The 21,336-nt window shown below is 36.8% G+C and overlaps 1 protein-coding gene across 3 annotated transcripts in view; it reads left to right on the top strand.

The window, feature by feature from the left end:
* HYCC2 (hyccin PI4KA lipid kinase complex subunit 2) overlaps nucleotides 1-13,387 on the top strand; it is a 73,219-nt gene extending 59,832 nt beyond the window's left edge. For 2 of the 3 annotated variants that reach the window (XM_075180115.1, XM_075180116.1), the window contains 3 exons: nucleotides 40-199; nucleotides 4,929-5,066; nucleotides 10,314-13,387. In XM_075180115.1, coding sequence (XP_075036216.1) covers nucleotides 40-199; nucleotides 4,929-5,066; nucleotides 10,314-10,903 — 888 coding nt within the window. In that variant the 3' untranslated portion in view covers nucleotides 10,904-13,387. The remainder of the gene's footprint in view (nucleotides 1-39; nucleotides 200-4,928; nucleotides 5,067-10,313) is intronic. The other variant, XM_075180117.1, reaches the window with a different exon arrangement.
* Nucleotides 13,388-21,336: the final 7,949 nt, after the last annotated feature.

Below are 21,336 nucleotides of genomic sequence, written 5' to 3'. Positions count from 1 at the left end.
CTTTTAGATTTAATAGATTTGGGGGTTTTTTCCACCCAGGTTGCAAATGCCATGAAAAATTCATTGCCGTTTGATGCTCCTGACACTTCACAGCAAGGTCAGAAAGTACTGAAGGTTGAAGTGACTCCGACAGTTCCTCGCATCTCTCGAACAGCCATCACCACTGCATCTATCCGCAGACACCGTTGGAGGAGAGAAGGTAACCACTGTTGTTCTTACAGCATTTCTTGTCGTTTTGATGCTGTCCAATATCCCAGCCAAATGTCGTCTTGCTGTAATTAGATTGTAAGAGAGAAGCTATAGGTTTTCTGTGTGGTTTCTATGCACAATAGTTTGAGTGCCTGCATTTGAATTACTTGAATGTGTGTGCACAGTGGCTGTATTCACTTCCTGTGGCATTTTTCATATTTTATTTTTTTTACACCATGGAATCAAAATGGATTTATTTCTTCTTACCACCGTTCAACACAAAGTGCTCAGTCAAATTGTCTTACAAATCAACATTTATAATCCATTTTCTTAATTGAAAATAAAAATTGGACAATAATTGAATAGATAAATATTCACCCCACTTGTTTAATACACTGAGCAGCAATTAAAGCAGTGTTTTTATTTAGGTCAATTTCTACTAGCATTGCCCATCTGGAGTTGCATCTTGTTGAATGTCGGACTGTTGGCAAACAGTAGTTTTCAAAACATTCTACAGTCTCAGGATTTGGATTTTACTGGGTCACTACAACATATTTATTTTTCAATATAATCTTATTTTGTTTGTATTCCAATACAAGATTTTGCTGTATGCTTTGGGTCTTTCTCTTGCTGGAATGTTAATCTTCTTCTAGGTCTCTTGCAGAATGCAGCATTTGTTTATATCTTGCTCCATCTAGTTTGACAAGTTCTCCAATATCCAAAATAGAGAAGCATCGCAATCTTATTTTTTGCACCTATAACCATGCTTTACGGTAAATATAGTATGATGTTCTTAGGGTGATGCCTAGTGTTAGGCTTGTCACTAAAAAAATCAGTCTTTTGTCTCATCAGACCATAGAATCTTCCTCTACTTGTTATGTGAGTCTCACACATGCTTTTTGGCAAACTGGGCAAGATTTCATGCAAGTCTTTTAACAATGGTTTTCTGTTGGCCACCTTCCCATAAAGCACAGATTTGTGAAATGCCTGGGCTATTGTTCTCCCATAGACAGTTTCAACTATGTCTTCAGTGGAAGACTGTTACTCTGTCAGAGTTGATGGGCAACCCGATATACTGGAAGGTTTGCATATTTCAAGAATAAACAATACCACCCAACCCCAAACAACTTCGGGACCCACATGCCCATCACTTGTTCCAAAATTCTATCACATGCCACTCAAACCAGCCACATGCTCCAAAATAGCCCCACATGCCCTCATACCCCCACTTACTACAAAATGCCCCCACATGTACTTCAAAACTCCCCCACATGCCACTCAGACCACACGTCATGGCACACCTCCCTCTGTCCTCCCCCACATGCCACTTGGACTCTCCTCAAATGCCTGAAAATACCTGCACAGCCGGAGCCTGTAGAAAGAGAGAGAAGAGAATGCACTGCCCTGAATCTGACTCTGCATTCTCTGGTTGGTCATGTGACATGGAAGCCAGTTGCTCCCATTCAGTCTTATTCTCTTTATAACAAAGCAGAGAATAAATCAGATTGAGGGCACAACTGCCTGCCACAGATCTTTATGATGAAGCTGAATCGGGGAAAACACTAACTATATGGGTCCTATCACAGATAGATGTATTTATTTTGAAATCATTTGAAACCATTAGTGTCCCCCTGTGTATATTTCAGTTAAGTATGTGATGTCATTTACTAAGGACAAGCTTACAGTTTTGTTTTTTTTTGGGGGTTTTTTTATTTCACATTAGGGAATTTTATTTTGTGTTGTTTAGTAGTAGAAATTCCCAATTAATTCCATTTTGATTCCATAAATCAGAAATTTATGAAACTATGAAAAATGGCAATGATGTGAATTCTTTCATAGCCACTATGATATGCTTTGATTGATTTCTTCTCTAAATCACATTATAAAATTCTAGAATGTGATATTTTTTTTTTATTTTTTTTTTTAAGGGTATTGATTATGGACATTACATAGCTGGAAAATGATAGTTTAGCTTTTTAATCTTTTACTGTGTTGCTGTATAAACTGCACTTTTAATAGGTGTTCTAAAACAGCCTTTCAAATAACCACATTTATTTTATTTTATTATTGAAAGCTGTTGGAGCAAATTGAAATTTACTAAAAGAACGAAATAGTTATCTCAGAATGAGAATTCAATATATTACTGAATTTGAATTGATTAACTATATAGATGAACACGTAGAAAGATGTGTCTTATTTTAGCCATTTTTTAATAGGCATTAAAAATAAAATGCCCAGGTACATTATATTTAAAGCAAGGGCTTTCACACACGTGCCACTCATGTTCAGTGTTTCTTAATTTATTTGGGGCCTTTATACATTAATATGTCACTGCTCAACTGTTTTACTTTAAATTTATGTCCTCACAGTTTCATTGAATGTTTTCGCTGGTCTCTTGTCCCAGGAGTCCAATATCATCATACCCTTTAACAGCATTTGCTCATGCACATTAACTGACACACCCACATTATTATTTTCTTTTTGTTTATTCATTTGATTATGCTTTGTGTATTTTAATGATATTTTTCAGTTTACAGTGAGATGAAAATTACTTACTCTAGTCCTTGCTAGAGGCAAATACAGAAGTTTTATGAAATGGGCTTCTACCCTATTTTTGTTTCCTATCTATGATATGTACACCATTATATAAACAGTAAATATCCATATTAAATAGTTAATGATATAATTAACAAATCTATTTATATTTATCATATTGTCTACAAGCCACAGTGACCATTAATTAAGAAATGGAGGAATGGCTGATGTCTGCGTTGCAACCTGTTATATAGTTTAGGACCAAAGTAGGGCTCACTGTGTATTGTATCTGCAGTGGTCGGTATTGTAGCCATGCAATCAAGGCTGGTTTCCAGTTTTCTCATTCTCTACGTACACAAGCATATGAAAAGCAACTCCGCATACATAGGCTCCACAGCATGAAATAGTTGGTTAAAATACATTTATTATCATTAAACCTCTTACACTTTAAAAACCAAGGTACTACAGAATCTGAATGGTAAGCCCCATGCTCGGATACACTGATTAAGGATAACTGCAGTAGTTGTGTGGCATTTTATTTGTGCCCTCCTTCCCACATTACTTAATAACCTTATCTTACTATAGTAGTCAGTGGTCAAAGTGGAAGTTTAGTCGTGACGGTATGAAAATTGTAATGGGAATGTAAGTGAATGGAATTTGATAGCTTTAGAATTAAGGCAGTAGGAAAAGTGACTGTTTGGCCTACCTTGTATACCACTTTGACCACTGGTGGTATTACTATGTTGGGAATCCCCCTTGTGATATCCTCTGGGCTTCACTGTTTCAGAACATGTACAAAAGACAGGTTCTTGCACTATAAGACTTGACTGGGCAAGTTATTTGAATCTTCCATAGATGGGACATGTGTAGCGAATGTGGCACTTGTACAAGAGACCCAGTTACCCATTGCAGGGCTGGTTCTCTTGTACAAGTGCCACATCCTTACAAGACTAAATAGTTACAGTGTTCTAAAGTTTCTGTTAAGTAACAATGGGACTATGTTGTTATGGGGGTGGTTGTCCCAAAATGGACAACCCTTATACTAGTTGTAGTTGTACTATTCACTTAAACGGCTTTAAGGCACTTGCATAAGTGTCACGAAAATCACCTCTTGTTGCCCTGCTAGCAACAATAGGTGTTGAATGGTCCTGTTAAACATTTTCACACATGTTTATTAGTTGTCATCTGCTTATACCATGTACAAGCCACACCTATGTGAATGCCCTTGCACCCTCCAGCTGTTTTATTGACACGTTCAAATGTCACTTAGGAGTATAGAACAGCACACACCACATACTATGTCCCTTTTGTCTCAATATTCCACTATAAATACTTCAATTAAGTCTTGTAGGCAGGTGTGGGGTGATTTTGTTTCAAACCTTTAAGTTTGCAATGATTTGTGGATCATTTTCACTTTACTGTGTTTTGTTGTTGTGGAAGTGAAGTCTTAACTAGTCATCATTAGTAATGCTTTAGCGTTTGTGCGAGTGGGTAAATTCTGATAAGTTGAGTTGGAATGGGGAGAAAAGTGGAGAAGGATATGTGGGGTGTCCTAGTCAGTTGCTTTTCCTGTTTGTTCTTGCAGTTCTCTTACATTAAAAATTAATCTCTACTTCTCCAACTACAATAATCATTGTTTGTTTTTTTTAGTTGGAAAATTAAGGTGGTGTAGTTCTTCTAAAAGTGTTTTGTATCTATGTCTATTGTATTTATTTTTGAATGTGTCATTTTGTTTATGTTCTTAATTGTTTTAAAATATTAGCACTGCATATATTATTTTTGATCACTTTTATCTAGTGTGTTTAGTCTGATATATTATTTTAATTATCTATTTTGAAGTTGTAATGTGTTTCAAATGTAAACTGCCTTTTAAAAATACAGAAAAAGCACTCATGGCATGAATATTAAAATCAATATCATATACTTGATATGTTCTGTTTTTTTATATCTGTATATCACTTCATACATTTTTTTACACATTGTTCATTTTTAATTTTATTAAATGTGTATTGTTACATAGCTATTTTAACATTTACATGTACGTTTAGTTTTTCATGTTCCGTTCAATTTCCAAATATGTCACAATCGACTTCAGTTTTGTGTGTGTCCTGATTTTGTTAAAGAAAACCCACAACCAGTAACGGAGTGCAAGAAACATTAGAATTTTCACAAATACACTAAAATATTCCTGTGTTGAATCCCAGATGGTTTTGACCTCACAAGCGACTCGAACCCCGGCTCCCCGATCTTGCGCATCACTCCAAACCTAGGGGATACTCCTGAGGGTGATGTTCTTGTGTACCTGACCCCCGAGACCATCTCGCCAGAAGCTGTCACAGAGGGTAGGCCAGAAATGTGGACAGAGAAGCCAACAAGAGAGTTGATTGTGGAAAATCAATGCTCTCTGTGTTCACACAGACCTTTTCCTCTATAGTGCGTTCATTCACTCCCTTACGATGCGTTAGGTTCTCTGAGTCTGTGCTTCCAATTGAAGGTCAGGTATTGACATTCAGTTAATTTGCCCTGCCTAGACAATGATTACTGCACCTCCCTGCAAACATGCCTGGCATAGCTATTGTATACATGTAACCACAGGAAAGCTCAAGAGGCATGGCAATAACTGTGGTGAACTCTCATTTCTCTGTATATATAATTTGTGGCTGCGCAATTTTTGTAATTTCTGTTTAGTGCTTATTACCAAGAAGTACTGCACTGTATTTTCAAAGTACTCATTCATGTGCTCTTAAACAAGAGTCCCTCAATGCATAGCTTCTGACCGTCAGACTTTAATTCTTTTATTTTAGGCTGCAATGAATCCTATACTCTAACACAAATAAAACCCCAGCATAGCATTTTATGTATATTTCCCAGGAGCTGACTGGGCTTTGGGGCAGGTCATCTGCCACCTGGGCCAGTCCCGTAGTGGACTACCTTGGGCTAGGTCACTGGGCCACCTGCATTTTTGTTCCCTTTAAAATAGGCTGGTGAGTGAAGTCTAAAATGTGCCAGCCCTCCCCTGATATTTCCTGATTGTTTGTGGAGCAATAGTTTGCCAAATCTTGTTCGTTGATCTTACGGAATCTCATAAGAATGAGTAATAGAAGGTTATGAACATGCAAAAGAGATTATACCAGGTTCATGTGCTTCCTTACAAACGTTTAGCTCAAAATACGCATTTTTTCCTACAGCATAGGTGATGATACATTTATAAGAATCCCTTCTGTCCTATTTTAACATTGAAACTGAAAGATATTAAAGAACAACAAAACATGAAAATCATATACTTAAAATAATAATAATAATATAACATTTTCAGACTACACAGATAGTGGTAAAGACTTATATGTACATCACTTATTGTGTTTGGAAGGCTGGCAGTAGCTTATCATTTGTTCTAGTTACTTAATTACTTTGCTTACAGGAAAAAATACAAAATTAATGAGGTCATCTTTGCAAACACGTCTTCTGTAAACTGATGAGTCTTGGATTGACTTACAAGAACAGTCTGTCCTATTTACTATTGCTTTGTATTTTATAGCAGACCTGCTTAAAAGCAAAAGGTAATCCTAATTGCCATCAGTTCTAGTTGGTATTTCACTTATGTTCCTTGTCTGCTATATCTGTGAAAGTCCTTGTAGAAAAGGCTTTAACACATGCTTTAAGCAGCATTCCTAGTTAACTGATAAGGTTCCACTGTCCTGAGATGGGGTTGTGCTGGAGGATCAATAAAAAGTTGCAATATCCAAGATTACGCTTTGTATTGGTCCGTGTGGGCACTGTCCCCTCCGCAGTGTCACACAGCCACAGGCTTTTTGCCAGGACTGTAAAACTCATGATAGGAGCCCCCAGAAAAATGGCTGAATGCAGCTAGCTCCGGTGAGGTTGGATAGGGTTATTTTGTTCACTCTACCAGCAATGCAGCTTTAAGTCTCTCAAAATTGTTTCATGAAAGAAGCATTTTAGTTTAAGAAGAACGTTTTTTTTTTTTGCTTTTTTTTATTGTCACTTATTCTTTTCAACAAGCTGTTCAATTTTATTAAATGAAAAATTGTTTCCAACTATTATATTGACATAGAAGTATGGTAATGCCTACAAATACAGTGACAGAATTTTAGCCCAAAACAGAAATGCAAAAACTGTGTGCGCACTGTTCACTTGAAATGAGCCCTCTCGAGTCCTGCAGCCTATATATTTTGGCAGAATTGTAGCATGTAATTGTATTTGGCTGCATGTGCATGGCTCCAAAGATCTAAAGGAGATTTGACTCTTGACTTTCTAACGTTTTGGGCTACTGGACACCAGAGCTTCTGCAGTATGCCTGTATGGAGCATTCAAGCCCTAATTTATATTTATCTATATTTCCTTCCATTGGTTTTTCAAGTAGCATATGCCTATTTACCCATTCCAAGAACCCCATCGATTTGGAATCTAGTGACCCTCACTAATAAAGTACAGCTAGTCTATTACTCTTTTATTTTTTTGTTTCTCGAGCCATATTTTCCTATAATTGTGATGGTGTAATGGATACCCATAGTACTTTGTATAAATATATACAATTAACTCAAGCCTTGAACACCTTTGTAAAAAGTGAACTATGTTCATTTTCTATCAATTATAAGTAATACATGGGTATACATTTTTATCTGTGCAGAGAACCCTACATAGATTTAAAATTTAAAGACATAAGAGGGATACTGTTTTACTTACTATAGTTTCTCATTTTACTGATGATACAGAACTGTACAGTGCAATCTAATGAACAAATTGGCACTAAAAAATGTATAAAGCTTGCCAGTTACAAAATTAATTCCCTCAGCTGTATAAAACAAATATATGTAATGTATTTATTCAAAAAATAAAATCCCAATTTCATATTCAATAATACAGCTACATTATGTAGAATCTGCATTGTATTCCCCTAGTGGCTATACTACATAATTTTACAGTATATGCAGATGGAAAATGTACTTGTACATATAATCACATACAACTTTACATGGATATACTAATGAATGCATTCTGGTTTAAGGATTTTGCAGTATTGATGGGAGAGAAGAAATATTCACCGAAAAGAAGAATTGTTACCATCCTGTATAAATGACAGACTTTTTTTTCAAACTTAGGAGCTGGGATCTACTTCTCAATGACTCATTTCTGCACTATAAATATTTTATGCCGATTAGAAATGAATGATCCATTGCAAGGGTTCTCAAACTTGTACTCTGTCTCTTCTCATACATATAACTGTTTGGGCAGATGCCATTCCTGCACTTAGCTTTGTTTAGCAATGCTTTCATATAGGAATGAAACAATTCCGAACAATTGACAGAATTGATCTTTGTTGCCAGGGTTTGGCAATTTAGACTCATGGAGTCTACAATTGTCTCCGTTTGAGAACACCTTTTGCATGTATGATGATTAGTTGCTGAATCTGCATGGGTATGCATGGGATCAGCACTAATATTTCTGGCTGTGTGTACATCTGCTTTAATACCCAAATGCCTCTGCTTCCATCGGACAAGCAATTGCCTAACGACATGTTGGCCTTGATAGGGCATTATCAGGTAGGTACAGCTTCTGCCCAATTGTGCATAAATTAAATGTGCTGTATGTAATCTGAGAACAGGACAATGACAAAATGTGTATGGACCATCTTCACCACCACCCCCTGACTAAATACTACAGATTACTGCATACTCCACATTCATCTTTTTTCAAATTTTCAAAGCATTCATTGGTATAATTCAATCAAATTTTACTTTCTGTCACATATTAATTTGTTTTTGCAACACAATAATGTAATTTAAAAAGTACATAGTTTTTCCTCCAAGAGGTATAGAATTGTATCATTCACAGGAGCCATGTACTTATGATTATTGTTTGGAGACATAATTGGATATTCACTACTACAAGCGGTTTTGGTACATGGTTTTTACAATAAAATCCAGTTATGGAATTTATTTCATCTGGTCCACCCTGTAAGTGTTCTTCCATCAATCATAAAATGGCTAAACAGAAAAGCAGAATAAAATCACAGAAATAGAAGAGTCTGACTTTATTTTAAGCAAACTGTTACAACATGTCTGTAATAAGTAAGCCTGCCACATGTTTCAACCTGTGCAGCCATCGGTGTAGATTTTACAAAGATTCTCTGTATGTGCAAGGAAGATGAGACACTCAAGGAGTGTTTAGGTCATTGATGGGCAACAAGCGGGCCCTCTGAGTCTTCACCTATGGCTCCCAGCTATTGTTTGCTTTATAGATTTGTCTTTCCGCTAGTAACACTTATTTAAAATGTATGGTGAGATATTATTACAGATAGGTGTCTCTTTATATGATTACATGTTTAATTGTAATATGCAATCCTTTTGATGGTTAGAGGGCCTCCCGTATGACCCTTGAAGTGTTTCACTGATTTATGTTTATCTTACTGGAGTAGCAAACTTAGAACTATTATTTACTTTCTTGACAACATAACATGACATTGAAGGATACTTTAAAACACTCCTTCTTTAAGATGTCTGTTTCTTAAAGTCGTCTAAGACATTCCCTTTAGAGTAACCCAATCACAGAACCTCCTCCCTGATGGACACACTAAGGGGGCATTTAGTGACCGGTCCCGTTGGAACCTCGCACGATGTGTCTCTGCAGGATGTTCGGTACTTAAAACATTGATATGAGGTGGAAGCAAAAATCAGCTATGTTTTAGGTATGGTGATACCCAGAAGTGTGCATAGTAGCACACAGCTTGTGGCTCCCAAGGGACATTGTACAGAATTGAATCCACTCTCATAGATTTAAAATCAGAGCATATAACCTACACAGGGCAGTAATTTTGTGTGCTGAACCGATGTTCGTGAAAATGAAGTTCATTCACTAGGCGATATTGACACTACTGATTAATACACGCTGCCTATTTATTTTAACCATTGTTTTAACATTTTATAATGAAAGAACACTTGCAAGATGAGCTTAGGTGCAAGATCAAAAGCTGGATATGTCCATGTAAGGAGTGGTAGTGTACCGAATTCCTTATGGCACTGACATACATCTCTGTGGACTTTTTGTCTGTTTTGGAGGCCTAAAGTTGTGCCGCCCTGCCTTACTAAATATATGATATACTATGCAACAATGTCCGGGTTTGTGATACTGGTAAGAAGTAGTTTGTAAAGTTTACAATATAATTGATGCATGAGTATTCTTTAAGTATACTGGAAATTGAGAAATCTTTACTACATGTAGGTTGGGCAGCGTTCACATCGGTAATATTCTTGTGACACCTGTGCAGCATTTATACATCAGGTGTCTGAGGTTTAATGGGTTTTTACTTAGACCTGATTGCACTATTACAACCAGCTCACTGAATTCTGATTACATTTCAGACAAAATAAACATCTAATATAAATAAAGCTGAACTGTGTTTTTAATTTTAAATATAAGTAACGTAAACATAAGTGAGACCAAAGGCTGAGCTACACAAACAAATTTCATTTAGTGCAGTCTTTTTTTCATGTTAATATAAAATATTTATGCGCATTAAAATAGAATATTATGTTCAAATAACATCATTAATTGTGCTTTTATTTTAGGACCTGAAGGTACAGTGACTGGAGAGGACTCCATAAATTTTAACGATGCAGATGAAGGATTTTCATCAGGGGCCTCAGTTAGCAGTCAGCCTGTCGGAGCCAAACAGTTTTCATCTACATCTCAGAGAAGCGGTTCAAGGAAAGGAGGCAGTGTACGATCCATAAAAGAGAAAGATAGTCAATCAAAACCTAGTGAAAATCGAGATGTCACACCTAGGAAACAGCCCCTCCCCATGGGTGCAGAGTCTACACTTGAAGCGATAGAGCTATCACCTATGAAGAAGCATCTGAGCCTTCCAGCAGGCCATGCGGTATCAAAAGCAAATAGTTTAAGTCTCATCCGAACCTCCAGCACTTCATCCAGTAAATCTTTTGACTATGTAAATGGCAGTCAAGCTGGTGGAAATGGTGGGATTGATGGAGTCACCAATCTTTCTGCTTGCAACACCAACCGTTTTTCAACTATAAGCTTGCAAGAGGACCGTTTAGGCCATGCAGGAGAAGGCAAAGACCAACTATCTGTTGGTGCACCCTTGACCAAACAGTCTCGATCCCCAAGTTTCAATATGCAGTTAATCTCCCAAGTGTAGGGTTTTCCTCCCGTCTTAGAAACTGTGCAAGTTTGCACAGGAACAACAATTGTCATTTTTCCAATGCGTTTCCCATCCTCTTGATTTTTCCCTAATAGAATTCTGTATATTATAGCAAGAGCAATACAAATTTCAACTCCCAAATTCCTAAACCTAGGTCTACATAGAGACAAAGCCTTTCTCTTTTCTTCCCCTGTTTTGTTGTTGTTGTTTTTTTCATTTGGGTGATGTGCAATTTAGGAGCTGTCAGTCCCATTTCATCACTGTGAGTCCACAATGAATTTCTTTCAGGAGGATGAAGATCTAAAAGTGTGCTTGCTATGCGATGACTTTCCTCTACCAAATGTTCACATGGGAGATTTGAAAGGTCACTTGTTAGTGCAATTTATTTATCCATAACTAAAGTTACATCTATTAGTTTATTGCACCTTTGGACAATTCACATATGTTTTCTTTCAACATCTGATCAATCCTTGAATGGATTGCACTTTAGGATACGTAAACAGTTACATTTTGGTCACTTTCCACAACCCAATATGTGTCTTCCCATTTTGCCCCCATGTGTGGGGTTTGTTTGACCCAAGGATTTAAAGCTGAAGAGAGTAATCTTTAAAGAAAATCCTATTAGGTGTATTAAGATAATCATATTTCCTACTGGTTCATGCTTGCAGTTGGATGTCAAGTTCAATGTCGGGTAAATGGAGGACTCTGTAGGTTGTGTTTCCTCGTGTTCAGCCGAAGAGCCTTCTCAGCTGCTCCCCTTTGTTCCTTCTCCCCAGTGACTATTAAGATCTAAAACCCTTGCACATATGTCCATGTGAATCCAGCTAGGCCAGTCACTTCAGGGAGTGCCAATCCGCTTGCTGGAATTGCTGTTGTACAAAGTGAAACAGTGTGCTTTGTTTTCTTGGTGACCCTCTTAACCACACTGCCTTTGTTATGATCATCCATGTTGTAGGTTGTAATAACTTCCCTAGTCTTACCTGGTTCTGGAAGGGTGAGGGCAGTGGGTATGCTGATTATTGCTGTTTTACTGCCACAACCTCAAAAAACCCACTAAAGCAAGCTTAAATGTTTTAGTTTCCCTTCCGCTGATCTAGGTGTGAATGTATTGGGATGTGAAATGACAACATTTGGAAAACGCATTATCTATGAAAATACTATGTAGTTAAAAATATTATGTCTGTATCCAGTAGCTCAGTTGAATAGGAACAGGCAGTACTTGCCTGCTTGTGTCCCTTGGCTTCTAGATGTTTACAGGGTTGCTGTTCAGGAGCCAACCTATCATTTCCTGCCATGTGTTTCTTGACAGCTGCACATGTTAAATTTACCAAGATTTATTGTTTGGCAGGTTAATGACGGTTCATTCAGATATTGTGGTTTATTGGTTTACCCTATATAAGTAATTATTGGTTACCAATGCAAGACAACTACTCATGCTTTGTAGTTGCTGTAAATGTATGTATTTTCATACTTAGACTTCTGTTAGAAGAGATTATAATTTCTGTTCTTGATCAAGCAGAATGGCAACTGCCCAGCTTGCAGCTCTCAGTCAAATGAAGCTTGGAAGAATAAGTAGCTGCTAATTGGCACCACTGATTTATATTCAGAATGGTGCCAGAATACTGTATCAACAAGTGGATGTAATGCTGGCTGTAAGTCCCTGTATATTGGGCTGCTGCTATGGAGCTGGCAATAAAAAAAAAGAAATAATGAATATACTGTGCTTAAGCTGACCATTTTATTTTGCAGTAGATGGCTAATTCCATGATTGGCTCATTGTCAAGATTTTTGTTGATTTAGATAAACTTATGGCGCAGTAGCTTCCATATGTCACACTTTATATATGTACAATCTGTGCTGCCATTTTATGCAATGTGGTTGATTTAATGTTCTTTATTTGTTTAGCTTATGGGTCCATATGCTTTAGACTTGACACTGTCATAGGGAGTCCTTCCAGGGGCAGGCTTTGTTTAAATGAAATGTGTTTTACACTTTAAAACTCAATCCCTCCCCTGTGACACCCACCATTAGCAGGATCATGTCGCTTTCATAAAGCCAGATATCTGCCCCTCACCCATGGCACTGCTCAGCTTTACCCACAGTATGGGAGATCCGATTACAGCAGCTCTGAGGCTTTCAATTACGAGCTTATCGGCAGAACCCCACTAGCTGTATGTTAAGCCTCTGGGCCTAGCTAATGGTGAGAGTTCATTGGGTACTGTTATTGGAAAGGGGTTTAGTCAGATTGATTTTTCCAGTGGAAAACACTTTTTTAATGGTACTTCCGTCTCACAATTGGATGGGCAGTACTACATTCTGATTGGTTGAGCTGAAAAGAAACAAAACAATTGCCTTGAGTAAAGGACTTTCAAATATATCCATTATTTAAATAACATTTCTGTAAAATAAGCAAACATATATTTTTCTAAGTATAATTACAAATTAGAACACCCTTAAATTTTATATATATATATATATATATATATATATATATATATATATATATATATATATATATAATGTGTGTGTGTGTGTTGCAGAGTGGATAAAGGTGTTCCTTATTGTGCAGTAAAAATAGCTTTAGAACTGTGAAATTGCAAGAAAATGTTTAAATGTTATATAGTACCTGGAAACCTATAAGCAAAACACTGAGTGACCTCCCGAGTTGTCCCGTGCAAGGTCTCACAGTCATGGATTGGACTTTGCATCAAACTAGCATTTCAGTTTAATTTAAAGTAAGGATAGCTTGTGTTGTGAAAGATTCAGGAATATTTTTATTATCACTCCAATGCAACTATACACAATAGTGTCATGCATACAGTTTTTGCTATTGATTAAGTGGACAATATGTCCATTAATATCAATATTGTGAAAATGTGGCCTGCATCAAAATATTTTTCTATCAATGAAGATCATAAATGCATTAATATTTTTTAAATATAGTTAGATATTTGTGTCATAAAAGTATAATCCATACAAGCTGAATTGCAGCTAAACAAGCAAAGTACGTGCATCATATATTGGCCACATGACATTTCAATGTGGTTGCATGAATTTCTTAGGAACCTTATCAATGGTTGAAATTACAAATATTGTTCTTCAAAGAGTACTCTTAATGCTGCAAAATGGTGGTGTGAAAATCCTTGCTGCTGAGCTTCAACATTGAAGGATTCTGGGAGCTGATGCAGCAGTACAGTTTTCTTAATATGTTGACTAACCTCTGGCACTTTGTTGGTCAATAGATTTCCATATTTAAAGTATTTTTGACCTTGCCATCTTGTCATAGGATGTGAGCTTCTGCAGTAAACGGGAACAGGCCGTTAATTAGTCCTTTAATGAAACCTTGATGAAAAATAATTGATAGGATTCCTGAACTGCTATCAAAGACAGAACAACTTCACTAAACCAGACCACGTCCTCAGTGGGGAAGGGGGGGGGGGCAATATTTCTATCATTATGCTGGCTTTTTTTTGTACATTTACATGACTTTGTGACCATGTTGCGCTTTTCAGATATGTCTTTATTTGTTTCTTTACAAAAGATCTAGTCAATAGTTTTTTTTTTGTTTATGTGAAAAATTGCTGTACATTTCTTTAAGAATTTTTGATGACAATCATTTAGTGTGTCTATATAAATCAAAACATAATATTTTGTGTTCAAAAGTTACAATGCTGAAAAAGTGTGTGGTCTTTGTTCTTCGTTTATGCATTATTTACTCTAAATTGGGCTTCTTTAGTAAAACAAAAAACAGTTGTGTAGTGAGCTGTAGTAAATGGGTCTTCACAGTTGTAATTAACAAATTTGCCCACTTTTCATAAAAGCACAAAAATGTGACCCAATTTCATAGTTATACTTTTTGATCTAAACTAATATTTTCATCTAATAAGAAAATGATCCCTGTTCATAATTGAGTGTAAACTATTTAAATGAGTTTTCCACTGTCACTTGAGTTTAATATAGTAGCTTGTACATACACTCCAACTTTTACAAAATACATTGCAGTATGGAGTTGTTTATTTTTGTGTTCTAAGGATGCTATACATCTGTGCTGTGTATGGCATACAGTAGGCCAGGACAACCTGTGGCTCCCCAAGTTTTGTGAAACTACAAGCCCAGCATGCTTTGCCAGGCTGGTAGGGTATGCTGGAACACCTGGAAAGCCGCAGGCTGTCCAAACCTGGCATACAGTTATACTCGGGATGTAGCTTTCTGTTATATCTAGTGACAACTAAAATAAACAACTTTGCCTGATAATATAAAGACACAGACATAAAGAAATTCAAGTATTACAAGTTAAAGATTGATCTTGGTTTTTACCTGCTGGCTAGGAAACAATCTTAATTTGTTTGGCTAAGGAATTCTCTCAATTTCTAAATTGCAAAGACAATTTAGGATTGTTGATGTAAAAGACCAACATATCTAAAATGAATGTTACATTCCATAAAATCTATTAGTGATATTAACAAATAGAAATCAAAAACTTCCAGGAATGTATAAGAATTGCATATATTTAATTAGAATCGTGATTGGAAAACACCACTCACTCGCACACACATTTTAAAATGTGTCCCAATATAATGTCCTTTAATATTGACTGGTGCTCGCACTTAAACAACAAGAGAACTTTTCAATTGTTTATTTCCTGACTTCTGTATTATTGCAATCTACATTCACAGTGAGCATGGAGTGTTTTTAATATGCAGATGCACAAGGGCTCTGACTTCAGAGAGAAATGCTGTAATATTACCAAGACATCTCTAGCAGTGTGAAGATTCAGGAAAGAGTAGGGAAGTACAGATTTGGGTCTCCTCTGCCAACCTGCATTAATACAACTATAAAAGTGATCTAATAGTAGCTGCTGTGTTCATTATTAGAAGATCTAGTTTACATTGGATCTAATGGTGTAGGAAAGAGGGATGCCAAGGGCAATGTAAAAACAAGGAGCCCCTGATCATTAAGGGGTAAACCCATAGCAGGACTCTGAAGCCTAAGATGTTGCTTACAGAGAACAATCGCTTACCCATACTTATATTCTATTTATTAATATAAGGCTACATCTAATGTCAACCTTTCAAGTTCTATCCTGGTATAGGGCCTTGCCTTTTGCTTGCACTTTCAATTGTGGATCATCTAAAATGCATTATTTTCCCCCACTATTATTCAATTCATCTTTTTGAAGTAGCCATCCTGATGGTATTCGTGTGCTTACAAATGAAAAAAATCTCTAATTAAATGACTTGGGAACAGGAGTTTGTTATGAATGTTGCTGTGCCCCCAAAATTCAAGTTTAAGCAAATTAAGTTTTGTGACAAATGAATAGCTTTTGAAATGTGTTAATTAGAATGTTACAGACAATGCAATTGTAGTATGTAGCAATGTTATGCTTATTATTAATTTTCCTTTGACATGGCAATATTCTTATTCACTCTGATAGGTCTGCTAATAAATGTCTATCCTACTCAAATATACCAAGAATGCTATTGTTATGGAACACTACCAAGCTATACTGTATGACCCATTTGACATGCTTTGTCCATTTAACGCTTAATTAGGTTAGTAATTTTCTTTTCTGGAGTAGGAAGTACAGCATCAATATACTTGGCCTCTGTTTTAGTTTATTGATATTTCTTGTTAATCATTTTGATTTTTTTATATTTTTTTTTTCTTCACTTTTTCTTTTAAATGTATATGTGTGTAAATGTCTGTAATTGTTAGGATCTCAGGGTTGGATCTATCTGTATTTTATCTTGTTGGGGAAGGTTACATGCAGCAAAATATTTGCTTATATTATCCCATTAATTATTTACAAATACCAATGAAATTTTTGGAAATTGATCAATTGTAATATTGAGTCACTATACAGTGAAATGGATATTTGGTACAGTAACTTTTATCTGTGAACCCAATGAGCTCAAAGACATCAGTACCCAAGCTTTATCACTAAGCTCAGACAAGTTATTGCTGACCTCTAGAGCCAGAATAGGTCACCAGAAGCATACCAAAGTCTTGCTCTCGAATTGTCATTGTAACCATAACTCAGCACTTATATAATGAATACAATGCACTTTTTGCAGCATTCAAGAGATGTATGCATATATTTTTGCAGATATCCAATGTTATGTATCTATTTTCTAGATACTGAGCTCTTTTCTTTGTGATACATTGCAGACTAAGGTACCGTGTTTGTAAGCTAATGTATTTTTCGTTACATCATCAAATTACATTATCAAAAATGATCAAACAATTATTCTAAATCATTCTAAAACTAAAAATTAAACCGTGTGCTCTTGGCTGTTGTGTTCTGATTACAGCTTTTGTGATAAAGTATAGCAATCTGCAGTTTGAATTAAAGCTTGATGTCACCTCTGTAAATGGCTTGGAGACCAGTCCAAGACATTTATAGAGGGGCATTAAGTTTTACTGTGCTGTAATGAGAAATTGCTACCAGGAAGAGGGAAGAAGGTGCTGCCATTGTTTTTGTAGCCCACAAGGGCAGCAGAGTTGAAACTTACTATTGCACTATGCACTGCTTATGGGCAGTACATGGTTAATTTTTAGTTAGATGGGAGAATCCCTTTACTGTCATTTGTTATTGTGAAGGATAATAAAGTCCCATTATAACTAAAAGTGTGATGCTGAACTGACACATTTCATTGGGCATTTTAATTTCTATCCCAAATAGTCTTTATGCAGCAGTTAAGAAATACACCAAACTAAACCAATGAAGAGCTCTTCTACCAAAGAGTTTCTGCAATAGTCCCTTTGCTCCCTGTAAATATTCATTTATTATTTTTTTTAAGCATTAGCATTGTGGTCAGTTTTTACTCCGATCTATAATTTTTGCTGGTGAGCTGGTGCCCTTATGTCTCTCACAGGCATTTCTCAGCATGCTGTAAAACAAAGTGTTTAAGGATAAGGTGTTAAGAGGAGCACTGCTGCTTTTGTATGTACAAGGTTTTGCTGGCCTCTCTAATTTCTATGGTGACAAGTAAGCTATGTCTTGGCCCGCTGGCTTGGATTTGGTGGCATTTATTCCTGCCTCTCGGGACCACTGTATTTTTCTAATTTCTGTTTAGTGCAGAAGAAAAATTAAAACATGTTGAAGATCACGTTATTGGTGCATGTCAGGCATATTTATAACTGTCTTAATGGAAGCTGGTAAATGCTGTTCACTGTTGTTGAAATGTGAAACTTAGTTGCTGTTAACAAATGTAAATATCAGAGAGTAAAACAAATATTTTAATTCACTGTAAATAGGGATGTACAAATTTCTGAATCATTCAGAGTCATCTATACTATGTTAAATAAATATTGTACCGTTTCTGGCCTCAGTTTGGTTTTTGACATTTTAATTCAAGTGTTCAAAGGGTGTGCTCACATATATTCTTACAGGATTTCTAGGAGCTGCAAAGGGGAGGGCAACAGCAGATTTAATCATGATTGACTGGTCACATGATGGAAACAATACCATACATACAACAATTGATTATTTTTCCTTTTCATTTTACATTTACTTGAACAAGGCATATAATGGGCAGTCATTCCTGTATAGGAGGCTCAGTCAGCACTAAGAACAAAAGGCACTTTAACCTAATTTCGCTTTCCTTATTTCTGTGTAAAAATGTCATGTCATTTTTTTGCTTTGTTCTATTTTTCGGTAGGAAATAGTGTTCACTGTTGAGAGGAGTGGTCTTTGGTGGGTCTTCTGCTTTTCCACATTCCCTCCTTTCCTCCACCCCCCTCTAAACACATGTTTGGGAGTAAATTAATTACACCCTCTGAAGGGAGGGGAAGTAGTGGAGTTGCAGATGGAATGGGAACTTTTAGCACACACATTAGGAGGTTTTAGCAAGGTGAACAATATAGGTGTATTAAATGGGCTGTATTATATATATATATATATATATATATATATATATATATATATATATATATATATATATATATAGATCTCTGTTACAATCTCATTTTACCTCCACTGGACATATTGTATAGGAAAACTTCCACTGGCGGTTGAAATTCTTTATCATGCTGTCATGTTTAGAGGTAGATATGAACAAAGAAGTGGATGGAGTGGCTGTGTATCAAGTTCTGATGAGCATTTTCTGTCCCAGCTATTGTCAGCCTGCACAAATATGTGGTTCTGAATTCTGTCACATTCTTAGGAGTCCCTATAGCCCTCCCTTGTAATGATGAATTTGCATTGGCCACTTTACGCAGAGTAGAGTAGAACTCCCCACGCCAGTTTGCCATCAACTTTTGGGGTAAGTGGAAGAGGTGTTGGCACATAAACTGAGGAGGCACAAGTTGGGGTGGAGAATGTATTACAGGAGATTTATATCTTCCAATATCACTTCCAATATGTGTGTATTGTGATGTCATCACTTCAATGTTATGCCTTTATATAGCCATGAGACTGGTCAGTGACTTTTAATATCATTATAATTTACAGCAGGGATTCCTTCAGCCGTAAATGTACCTTAGACTTTGTTGTAATATCTGTGGTACATTGATTTCCCTTTGCAGCATTCACCGGTCTATCAATCCCCATGAGGACTTCATGTCCGGTACTCGCGCTAGAAATGTCACACATTGGATGGGCCAAAAATGCACTCTGCCTCATCCAAGCATGTCAGCAGGCCCAGACTGGCAACTCTGACTTTTTCCAGAAGAGCCAGTGTGCCTGAATGTATTTGCAGGCTGGTCTGGTCTATCACACTTTTGTTAAAATGGGCTTAGACTAAGTTAATTTCCCACTCATACTTTTAATACAATAATTATGTCGGCAATAGAGAAATTATGGATACCTCTGTGATGTGAATAGATTAAAAAATGTTTTTTTTTGTTTTTTTTTACTTTGTACACCCATACAAATGTGGGCTTGGCGGCCTCAGCATACCACAGCTGCTTGTAAATTCCAATCCAGACCCAGATGTTGGTACCATCAGTACTGACAGTTTTATCATAGAGATATATGGAGGACTGTCCATGCTTTCTCACCTTACAGTGAAAACAGCGCACTACAAAGTATTGTTATTATTAATATCCATATAGCGTCATCACAGTAAAAAAATAAAAATAAGACTGGGTATCACAGTCAGTTAAAAGTGTCCTGCTTACAAGCGAAGTACCACATTTTGCTCCACACCCACCCATCTGGCACAAGTCTCCACTGTGGGAAAATCATGTCTTCCTAAAGCCGTGGAAATGTAATCTGTTAGATGCAAGGGTAAGCTAATGAGGAGGGCAGCTGAAGTCCCACTATTACTGAAAGGGCTCCCGAATCCCCATGAGTTAACCTGGTGATATACTTGCGTTCAGACTGACCATGCTTAAAAGAAAGCTTAATTTAGATCAACTGAGTAATGCCTGCTTTTGGTAAATAAAAAAATAGCAATAGGGAAAAGTTACATGATGTTGTATTAACCCATCACTTTACTCTCATTGCTATTCTTTCCAAGAGGCAGGTATCAAAGCTGACAATGTGTGAGTTACACTGAGTAAGGATTATCTACTCCACCCTGCTCCTCCCAGTCCAAGCAGATTCACATCTTGTCAGTGTTGTATAGTGAATCTGCCAGAATTGCGAGGACCAGGTCTGAGAGCTGAGACTTCTTACTGGAGGTTATCGCCCATGCCCATTTGAAAGGGGTGGTCATGGCTCAGGGAGCTTTTGGGGAGAGTGAGAGCATGGACTGTCATGACCCACAATGTACTTTGGACTACATACTAAGCTGTGTAGATCACTGTTGGCAGATGAAATCTGTGGATTATTGCAAAGTTAGGGAGTAAGGGACATTCAGTGATCTTCGGCTGAATGTGTAGTCAAAGTGCATCAGGTTTCATGATAGGAGTCAGCATTACTTATCACTTCTTGTCATGCACAGGGCATGCAAGATCAGAGGATGAGACCAGGGCAGAAGCAGACAAGAAAAGGGGTGTGGAACTGAGAAATAATGCACAAATAAGTGGACATTGTAGCCATGCCTATGTAAAAGACTTTTTCAATCCATGTTACCCATTCTAAAAATGGGCTCTTAAGTAAAATAAATAATCCTGCAAAAGAAAAAAAAAAAATCGTGCAAATATATCTATATCTACATATCTCTCTCTCTCTCTCTCTCTCTCTCTCTCTATATATATATATATATATATATATATATATATATATATATATATATATATATATATATGATACACATATATAGAGGTAGGGGCCCCGCTGCACTGCTTTGCCCGGGGGCCCATAATGTTAAGGTGGCCCTGAAGCCAGGTGGGTTATAGGTAAGGATCCATTTGCAGGAAATAGGTGAGGGGCTGTAGCTACACTCATCCTCCCCTTTCTTTCTCTACAAGAAGTCCTGAACAGCGAAACTTAGGTCTGCCTGAAAAAGCTTGTTCGGGATTAATTTCAGAAGGGGCTGACTGCT

This window comes from Mixophyes fleayi, chromosome 7 (genome assembly GCF_038048845.1).
Source record: "Mixophyes fleayi isolate aMixFle1 chromosome 7, aMixFle1.hap1, whole genome shotgun sequence".
Classification (NCBI taxonomy): Eukaryota; Metazoa; Chordata; class Amphibia; order Anura; family Limnodynastidae; genus Mixophyes; species Mixophyes fleayi.
This window is presented reverse-complemented; position numbering and strand designations above follow the sequence as displayed.